We start from the raw sequence: 10,241 nt of genomic DNA on the forward strand, positions 1-10,241 counted from the left end.
CTTCGATTTGGTACTTTGCGCAGTTTTAGTTGTTGTAGCCAGGCATGCTCCATGGTCATGGAAGATGAGGTTACAGGCCTTGCACTTGCCAATCAGATTTTCAAAAAAGAATGAAATTTGTTCGATCACTCCCGACCCTAGCTTTAGGGTTTTCTGATCTCATGCTTCGCATGCACACAAAATAGACCTCTATTATCAAATAGTTTCTGATCGATTTCCAGGTATTTTCCTGTAATCGATGCAACGTTCATGATGGTTTCTTTCACCTCAAGGGGTGTGATGTTAGTAATCCTCACCCAAAAGAACAGGGAGTTAAGTGGGATGGAATGAAGAGCAACCAAATCATCATATTCTTGCAGAATGACCGGTGCCTTATTAAAATACCAAGGATCGTCTTTGATCACCTTGTTTCAGTCCTTTCTGAGATCAAAAGCAAAAACAAAATCTGTGTTGTGATTTGTCTTGGACTTTGAAATCCTTGTCCAGCACCCATATCCTCTTGAAATGACGACGTTGCAGATCTGCAGCAGCGTAGGGTTTTGTTGTCAGTAGACGTGCAAGCAAATATGTTTGTGATCCACGACGGACACCGGCACCGTTCATACGCGACAAATCAACCACCTCATTCCTTGCAAGGGCTAGAGAGGTGGCGAAGCTGGCGATGAAATCCTCAATCCACATCAGTATGGCTGGGGAGGACGATCTAGTAGAGATCGCGAATTTGGGTTTTTGGGTTGGGAGGCGGCAGCAGTCGCCTTCATGTTTTTCTCAAGATTTACCAACCTTCTATGATAGTTTTCTTATTGCCAAAGAAAATTAACCTAATTCAATGAGATAGATCCTTTATGAATTAGGCTTGATAGCTTAAAATAGACCATATACATGTCTCAACTTATCTACACAGAATACGAGATGCACATGCATCAGCACTAAAAAGTCGCAACCTCTACAACCTAAGGTTCAAAAAAGCGCTAGGCGCTAGTCGGGAGGTCGACAAGGGACTAGCGCCCAGACGTCTAGACGGGTGCCTAGGCGGCGACTAGGCGGTTTTGTATTTTTTTTATTTTAATTTTAATTTTTATAGCATTTAAGTAAATATTTATTTAGTTAACTATTTTTTTTTAATTAAGTAGATGTAGCATTGCCGTAATATTCAATTATCCAACACAAAAGAGAAGAAGAAGCAATATTAAATATTAATTATGCTTCTTATTGGCTTGACCACTTTTGTGCATGCCTATCTGATCTTTTTTCTCTCTCCCGACTTAACAACAACCACACATAGTGAAACCCTAAGCCTCCTAAGCCTAGGGCAATGTGCAAAACGGAGGCCATCGGATCCGATCGCGTCTAGCACCGGCCACGACTTGGTGAGACTGTGCTAGTTCTCGGTCTATGAAGGAAAGCCTGCGCACTGTGTGAGACGTGACAGGCGGTGATCGTATTGCAATGGTTGGAGGCTTCGATCGGAGTTTCTGGTCTGGGCATTTGGGTCATACCGGAGTACATAGGCTTGGGAGGGCAGTTTTCAGACAGACTACACAAGAGAGCGTTTCGCTGCAAGGGAGGCGTTGGGCTCTGGTGCAGCGTCAAGCTCGATCAAGGTCCTTGGTGGTGTAGAAGCGGTCGGTCAAGTCGAGGCAAGGTGGCGGGTCCGGCTCTCTGGTGCACTTCCGATGTGGTGGTCCAAGGGTTTGCCGCCGGAGGACATGACGGCGGCGACAGCGAAGAAGCAGAGGTGCAGAGAGGCTCCTCCTCTATTTGCTTGGGGTTGGGCCTGGGTCTCTGGGCCTGGGCTCAATCTTGGGCTGATGGGGCAGAGAGGTTTTCCTGCTGGACAACACTTGTTTTGGGTTTGGGCCTATGGGCTTTGTCTCAGGTCAAGGCAGTCTGGGCCCTAATGTATTAGGGTATTGAGCCTGTGTAAGGTTGGACAAATTTCTATGAGTCTTCTATGACGTTTTTAGTATCTTGCTTGTACCACAATTGCGTGATTGGCAAGTGAGGGCTAGTTAAATGATTTCTTTTCTGTAAGAGGCGATGTTTTTTCATTCTTGTAAAGGCTCGCTTAAATGTAAGTGTCCAAGAGATTTTAATGATCTGTTCTAGCTTAGGTAGGTAGATCAGATTTTCTTGCCCGATTTCTTATGTAAATTCTTGTAGACTCTAGCCTTTGGTTGTTGATTTAATGCATTCAACTTCTATTTCAACAAAAAAAAAAAAAAGCTACCACACAGTTTTTAATTATATTACTCTCTCTCGCAGTCTCGCCTTGAAACAATAAACTACCCCATTCATTTTCATTCCCTTCTCGTCCTCTCTTTCGCGAAACCAGTAGGCAGTAGCCATCAGCACCGCATTCTCTCTCTTATCTCTTCAATAACCATTCAAAAGAACTGGAAACAATAACGACGGCGGTGACGATCATATTCTGACTTTGTGGTTTAGCTACTCTCTCTCTCTCTCTCTCTCTCTCTCTCTCTCTCTCTCTCTCTCTCTCTCTCTCTATTGTCAAACTCCATGAAACAACCTGCAGATCCACCTAGAAAGGCCGCCTAGCGCACAACCACCCTCGCCCAGGAGCATAGGCGGTCGTCCAACCCTAGTCCGCCCACAAGAGCCGATTTGTGATTATTTGAGTCGGAGAGCATCCGCTTAGCACCTAAGCGGCTTGGGCGGCCGAGTTTTAGAACATTGCTACAACCTAAGTTTTGCTCTCAAGAAATAATAACTGATTTTTGTTATTTTTTTATAGTTAAATTATCGGAATTGAATCTCTAATCTAGTTTAACCTTAATTCTAATTCATTTTCCGATTCCGCTCACATGCCACTTGGACTAACTCAAAACAATAAATAATAAGAGTTTAGATTTTAGAACATTAAGGCTTGGATTATTTAAACTTGTAATGTGATAATATTTTACTTCACTGGAAGAGATTATAGAAGAGAGGCCCCCCCCCCCCCAAAATGACATAACAAGTGACGTTTGCTTGTGAAACGCCTTATAGGTAACAAACTAACAATCATTATTTAAACCTGGAAACTGACATAATCTGGAATATGACTAAGGTCATAAGCGGCATTGAATGCAAGAGAAGAATATGATATGTCTTTTTGGTAAAGGAAAATGAGAGATTGTTGTACCAAATAGAAAAGGTATTATATTTGGGAAAAAGATAGACAAACCAAACGTCCAAATCCACAGGGAGCCTATATCTCTCACTCACTCATGACTGCACTAATTAAGTCACTGCTCACTTACTCACCTGCCCACACGTTTCGATTTCCCACTCGAAAAAGGTGGCTGCGCCTCTATCTTCTCTTTCCGCGCTTTCGTCTTTGGCTTTTTTGACGTCGGAGTTGATTCCCATGCGGCTTGCTGTTCATGACCAAGTCACGCACCTTGGTAAGGTAAATTGAGGACTCTTTCTTTGCGTGTGTTTTAGCAACAACAGTGAGTGATTAGTTGGTCCACTTTGTTAACATAACCCATCCACTTATCGTCGAACAAGTTAAGGTAAAATTGAAGACTTTTTCTTTGTATGTTTTATGAATAAAAATGATAAATACGTATACTTGTTAATCCATCCAATTATTGAATATCATCGTTCGACGATACTTGTAGATTTTTTAAATTTTTTTTTTTTGTCTATGAATAGTTGAAGAAAAGCTGTTCAAATATAATGAAAGTTAAATTGCCAAAAAAAAAAAGTGTTTGGAATACCACTGGCTCAAGAACAATTTAACAAGACAATGAATATGAATTGTAATCAAGTCTGGGATTAAATAACCAAATTCATTTCTTATTTATGAAGGTGTGAGGCCTGGATTACTCAGACGCACCCAATTAATCAAAGCTCTAAGGGAATGAGAGAATTTTCCGATTTTGATGTCAGACGCCTTTAAATTCTTGAATCCCTTTTGGTTTCTCAAACATTCAAAATACCAGTATCCGTATTGTATCCCTGGTTTCGATACAAGTAAAGAAAGCTCAAATATACGGGATAGCCGTGTGTGTGTATTTGCACATGCACAGCACAGACAAAGTGGTAGGTAGTGCGTACACACGCGGGTATTGGTATTTTAGTATTTCAGAATAGTATAATACGGAGCTAGTACAACGCCACGTCGCGTCCCCCGCTTTTATCCAACCACCGGCTGCCGTCCCCAAAACACTCCCTCTCAATCTCTCTTGTCCTAAGCCTCTCCGCTGAGCTGTGCCTCACTGTTCTCCTCTCTGGGCCCCACTCCCCCCCCTCTTCTCTTCTTCGCTCTCTCTCTCTAAAAAGTCTTCGCTTCTTCTTCTCCCATATAAAATCAAGCCCCAACCCCAAAATCTGAACCCTTTTCCTTCTCTCTCTCTCTCTCTCTCAAATTCTCCCCCAAAATCCCCAAACCCTCTCTCTCTCTCTCTATTTTTCCTCCATTAAATTCTAGAAATTTCCTAGGGATGCCTGCTTGGTGGGGAAGGAAGTCAAGCAAGACCAAAACCGACGCGCCGGATAAGTCAATCAACCCTTACAGCAACCGCTACGCCGTCAACGCCGCAGTCAAGTCGCCGCCGATCAAGACCGAGAGAGGCAGGAGCTTCGATGAGCCCACGCCGCGTGGCTCGCCGAGAGTCAGTAAGGATTTGGGGACGGTTGTAAACGGGTCGACGTCCGGCTTCTCGGGTTTCGATTCCGATGGCGGCGGCTCCAAGGGACATCCGCTGCCGCGGCCGTCGCTGCAGGGAGTGGGAAATGATCAGGGGATTGGGTTGGGATCTGCGTCCGGATCGGTTTCCAGTGGGACTTCGTCGGTGTCGTCCTCCGATGAGCAGCCAATTGTGCACGACCCCAGTCAATTTGGGGCTTTCAGGTTGGTTTGGGGCTCGTTGCTTGTTTTTTTATCAAATTGAGTTTCGCTGAATTTGCTTGTTAAGATGTGCAGAAATGAACAGTTTTGGTTGTGAATTTATTGGATTTGTTAAGTGTCAAAATTAGTAATTTGTTGGCTGGAACCTGAAAGTCTGGGTTTTGCTGTCAAATTTGGATTTCCGAGTTACTTAAGAGTATGCTACTTTTTCTGAGTTAGCAAAATTAGTAATTTACTACTGGGAAAATCGAGTCTTTTGCTTTAGAATTGGTTTGGTCTGTATATGGGGATTTGTTATCAGTTACAGTTCAACTCCTCTTGTTGAGTTTGCTACTTTTTCCGATCTCTGTTTTGGTCTTTTCAACTGATTTTCCCTTCTTTCTGCAATTGGTGCGTCTTCATTCGAAAACAACATCATCTGATCCCGCTTTATTTCTTCTTTTTGAGCGTCTTATACTGATTTCAGTCTCAATATGGTTGTCTCTAGACTACGGATAGGCTTTTTGGTTTGTTTGTTTCATTTTTCTTCTCTATTCCCACAGAAGGTTGAAATGTAATGGAACAATGAGTGGAAGAAGTATTTTTGTATTTTGTGCATTGCTGACTGTTACCAATGTCAAATATTTTCCCCAGAGTTAATGGTGAACCCAAGTTCAGTATGATGCCGAGGAGTCCAGGTCCAGGGTCTAGGGGGCCGACTAGCCCAACTTCTCCTCTTCATGCACGGTTGGGGGGCATGAGTTTGGAGTCTCCAACAGGGAAGCTAGATGATGGGAAGAGTATATGTCATCCACTTCCTCTCCCTCCAGGTTCTCCTACCAGCCCTTCTTCATTGTCCAGCAATAGAACTACTGGAGTCACTGAAAGCATAGCTTCTGCCCTATCAAAGTGGAAGAAGGGAAGGCTCCTTGGAAGGGGGACTTTTGGTCATGTTTATGTCGGATTTAACAGGTAAGTTTTGTTTTCTATGAGGATTATGTAGAGTTTGATTGATAGGGGTGCTTACTTGGATAATCCTCTGTTGGACGTGAAATATGTAACACTAGGCATAAAAATGATTATACAGTTGGCTACACTATGCAATTACACTGGAAAGTTTAAAGGAAATTAAAATGGATTGTAAATTGTGGGTATCAGAATAACCATGTGTAATTACCTGGAATTTAGACATGCCCTCTATTTTCCTTTTATATCTTTATTTATTAATTTATAATTATTATGTATAAGATAATCTTTTCCTGAATTTTCATTTGCAACTTTGACAGTGAAAGTGGGCAAATGTGTGCAATTAAAGAAGTCAGGCTTGTTGAAGATCAGTCATTAAAAGAATGTCTTAAGCAACTGAACCAGGTAATCTAACTCTGCATATGTCATGCATAAACATTATACTTTACTGCCATTCAGTTTCAATTCTAAGTTGGCAATAAGCACTTACTATCTTAGGTTTTTTTTGTTGTTTTCACCAGGAAATAAATTTGCTAAGTCAGCTCTCACATCCAAACATTGTTCGATATCACGGAAGTGAATTGGTAAGAATTGATGTGAACGTTGGTTTCTGCTTAATACTAAAGAGATTATAATTGGTTCTGAATATTTGTTTCTGCTCAATACTAACTCTGATGTGTCATGTTCTCAGGGTGACGAGGCACTTTCAGTTTATTTGGAGTATGTCTCTGGTGGCTCAATTCATAAATTGCTTCAAGAATATGGTGCCTTTAAGGAACCTGTCATTCAAAATTACACCAGACAGATATTATCTGGTCTTGCCTACTTACATGGCAGAAATACAGTTCATAGGTATGTCGTTTACAATACCAATAGTATCATCTTTGCCTTTTTTTTTTTTTTTTAACCTCGCTTAGTCATAGGGTTGACCATAAGTCTTAATTTTTTTCTATATTTATGATATGCAATCTTATATATAATTTTGTTTTCAAAATCTCTTGACTTGACTTAATTTTTTTTTTTGTTGATTTTCTGTCTGGTCTTATTTATTATAGCTTTTTAATTAAATTGCTGGTTCTGTTATCCCTTTAGGGACATTAAAGGTGCAAACATATTAGTGGACCCTAATGGTGAAATCAAGTTGGCAGACTTTGGCATGGCTAAACATGTAAGTTTTATCCACCTTCTGTACAATGCATTCTTAATGAAAGTAAGAGGTTATAAACTTGACAAGGAAGTCAAACATAAATGTCCCTAGGAAGAGTAAGTAGGAAAGTTTTAGCTATATTATGCTCCATTTGGTATTCAAGAAAACACGGGGGAGGTTATACAGTTCTCTTCAGAACAATCATTTGGATCCTATGTTTCTTTCATTCCATATGTTGGATATTGACTAATTAAATATAAGATTACTGTGTGATTGTTACTTATCCTTCTTAGTGCTCTTAACTCAAAGTTTGAGAAATCTGATGATTTTCTGTTCTGAATTAGATTACAAATGTTGCTTCGATGCTGTCATTCAAAGGAAGTCCTTACTGGATGGCCCCTGAGGTACTCTCTTCCACAAAATTGTTCTCCCTAATGGATCGTCACTTCCCACTTGTGCCTTCCTTTCTTTGGTGGTACAAGTATCCGGTTCAATAAGGTGGGAGTTTCTCATGGTTCATGTAATCTTGACTTCAGGTTGTCATGAATACAAATGGCTATAGTCTCGCAGTGGATATATGGAGCCTGGGATGTACTATTCTTGAAATGGCGACTTCAAAACCTCCATGGAGCCAGTATGAAGGGGTGAGATATACTGTTCAGAACCTATTTCTTTACAAATTTCTTTTCTATCACCAGTCATGAAGACTTTGATGGAGCAAAAATTGTTTCCTTATGATGGATTCAACAGGTGGCTGCAATATTTAAGATTGGAAACAGCAAAGATATGCCAGATATTCCTGATTATCTTTCCCATGATGCAAAGAATTTTGTGAGGCTGTGCTTGCAACGTAACCCATCTGAGCGTCCTACTGCTTCTCAACTGCTAGACCACCCTTTCATTAGAGAGCAAATGACAACAAGAAGTTCGAACATCAAGCTAACCAAGGATGCCTTCCCATATGCCTTTGATGGAAGCAGGACTCCGGTAAAGCCTTCAGATCTTGTCTCCTAAAATTTAAAATAGATTTAAATGAGGAGCAAAATCTGAAATTGTATGATTAACCCCATTCTAACTATTAATACAATGTTTATCTTTTTTTGTTCATCCCTCCAAGCTTCTTTACACTACATGCTATCTGTTGACCTCTCTTCCCCATTGGTATGAGACTTTTGTAATATTCAAGATCACATTTAAAACCGAAGGTTTCTAATTTTTTCTTTTTTTCTTTGCCATCAAGAACATCTGGAAAAAGAATAGTAAATATAATTGTTTCCTAACTATTTGTTCTACAAATTATTGGCATATTGTAAATAATGCTGACTTCTCGAATGATAGACTGTTATCTTTAATAGCTTTTTATCAGAGTTGGGACATGTCTAACCTGATTTCTTTGCATATTCATTTTTGAGCAGCCAATACTAGAACTGCATTCAAACAGAACGAGCATCACCTTGTGTGATGCAGATCATATAACAAAACCTGCAGTAACAAGTTCAAGGGCTATATGGAGCCCCAGGTAAAGATACTCAGCTTTTATATCCTCATTCTGAAGTCTCCACTGCTGATGTTATAATGTACATAACTTCTTATCATTTCTATGTATGCAGAGAGAATGCGAGGATTACATCTTTGCCCGTATCTCCTTGTTCAAGCCCTTTACGACAATATGGACCAGCACACAAGAGCTGTTTTCTTTCTCCTCCTCACCCAACTTATGCCATGATGGGACAGAGTAATTACAATTTGAATGAGTATTCATCATATACAACAAGACCAAACACATCATACACTCTCGAACCTTGGCGGGAATCACCTATGCTTAGACCCCAAACACCGAGTGGATCACCAAGAACAAGACCCATTTGAATGTACATACCATGAAGACAAAACGTTTTCCACTGTCTCCCCACAATATGCTTGATGAACTGGAGTCATACTAATTTTAGAAGGAAATCTCTTTCATGCTCCCCATTTAGCGATTTTGTTTGTATATGCTACATTCCCTAGGAGCTACAGGATTGTTATGTAAGGGAAGATGGGAGAGATGCTGGAGGAGGCATGGGGATATGCTGGATTAACAAATCCAGCAACCAACATATATATCATCCTCATTGTTGTAAAATGTAAATGGAAGCTGGTCTAGTTTGTAACATTTATATTTTTATATTGATGTTAATGGCAAAGGATACTGCATACCAGCGGTTAATTGTTAGATACATAAAATCTTGTTGTGCATCTACAGAAATTTTTGTTTTTCTGATTACTTTGACGCTAACAGGAGTAAGGTGAATTCGGATATTGTACCAATGTGATGTGTGATTGTGAAGTCGGCTCAGTAAATAAGAAAGTGGTAGAAGTGGGTATAAAAAATCATTCAGTAATACCTCCAATTTCTCCTACTCCTTCACCTCTTTTTGTAGATAGAGCGAAGACTTCTCTCTTGGAAGGCTTCTTCAAGTGCCCCTTAAAAACCCATGTCAAATCTCAGTTGCAGATTAAAGAGAGTTCTACCAGCTTACCTTGCTCGTTGTGTATTAAGAGCAACTCCAACAGCTTCCCTATAATTTTTGTATTATAGAGAAGCAAAAGTCAAAGCTTTAGCTATTTTTTCTTCTCCAACTCCAACAGATTCCCTATTTTGCAGCAATCTCTAAAATCTCCATAATTATTCCTTAAATTTTAGAGATTGCTGTAAATTTAGGGAATTTGGTTTTCTCTCTCTTCATTATCTCTAAAATAGGGATGATTATAGGGAATCTGTTGGAGCAAAAGAGGCTCATTCTTCCCTAAAATAGAGTAAAATCAAAATATGGGGAAGCTGTTGGAGTTGCTCTAAGGAGGAAAGGTTATAACAAACAGTCATAAAGCAAATTCGCTTCTTTCCTTGACAATTTCATATTACTCCACTAGCGGTGCTCCTTTTTAAATCCAAACGATGTCCTCAAGGAAAAAATCACAATGCTTCAATCAAATGCCTGTCTTTTCTATGTTCAATTTCCAAATTAAACCATATTTCTTCAAAATATCTTGTGGATAAGACCATATCATGCATCACAAAGACACAAGTTCGAGTGGTTAGGGTTAGGTCGTTCCCAACGTAATTAGGAAGGTAATTAACAGATTCAGTAATTGATGGAGCCTTCGCCGTTACAGTGTCTACGCCAATCACTGATCTCGTATCTACTCTTTCATGATGTTTTGGATTGTTTTGCTATTGCTTTCTGTGTTATTTCAAATGATCTTGCTCGGTGGGTTTGCTTGAAACACATGAACGTAATATATCCAATA

The 10,241-nt window shown here is 40.1% G+C and overlaps 1 protein-coding gene across 1 annotated transcript; it reads left to right on the top strand.

Annotated features, from left to right (window-relative positions):
- Positions 1-4,306: 4,306 nt before the first annotated feature.
- Positions 4,307-9,167, top strand: LOC112187320 (mitogen-activated protein kinase kinase kinase 3). The gene is made up of 11 exons (XM_024326069.2): positions 4,307-4,861; positions 5,492-5,809; positions 6,124-6,208; positions 6,325-6,387; positions 6,495-6,655; positions 6,896-6,971; positions 7,295-7,354; positions 7,487-7,594; positions 7,701-7,937; positions 8,366-8,469; positions 8,561-9,167. The coding sequence occupies exons 1-11, from the start codon at positions 4,452-4,454 to the stop codon at positions 8,817-8,819; spliced, it is 1,881 nt and encodes a 626-aa protein (XP_024181837.1). The 5' UTR covers positions 4,307-4,451; the 3' UTR covers positions 8,820-9,167.
- The last annotated feature ends 1,074 nt before the right edge of the window (positions 9,168-10,241 follow it).

Source organism: Rosa chinensis, chromosome 2 (assembly GCF_002994745.2).
Source record: "Rosa chinensis cultivar Old Blush chromosome 2, RchiOBHm-V2, whole genome shotgun sequence".
In the NCBI taxonomy this organism is placed as follows: Eukaryota; Viridiplantae; Streptophyta; class Magnoliopsida; order Rosales; family Rosaceae; genus Rosa; species Rosa chinensis.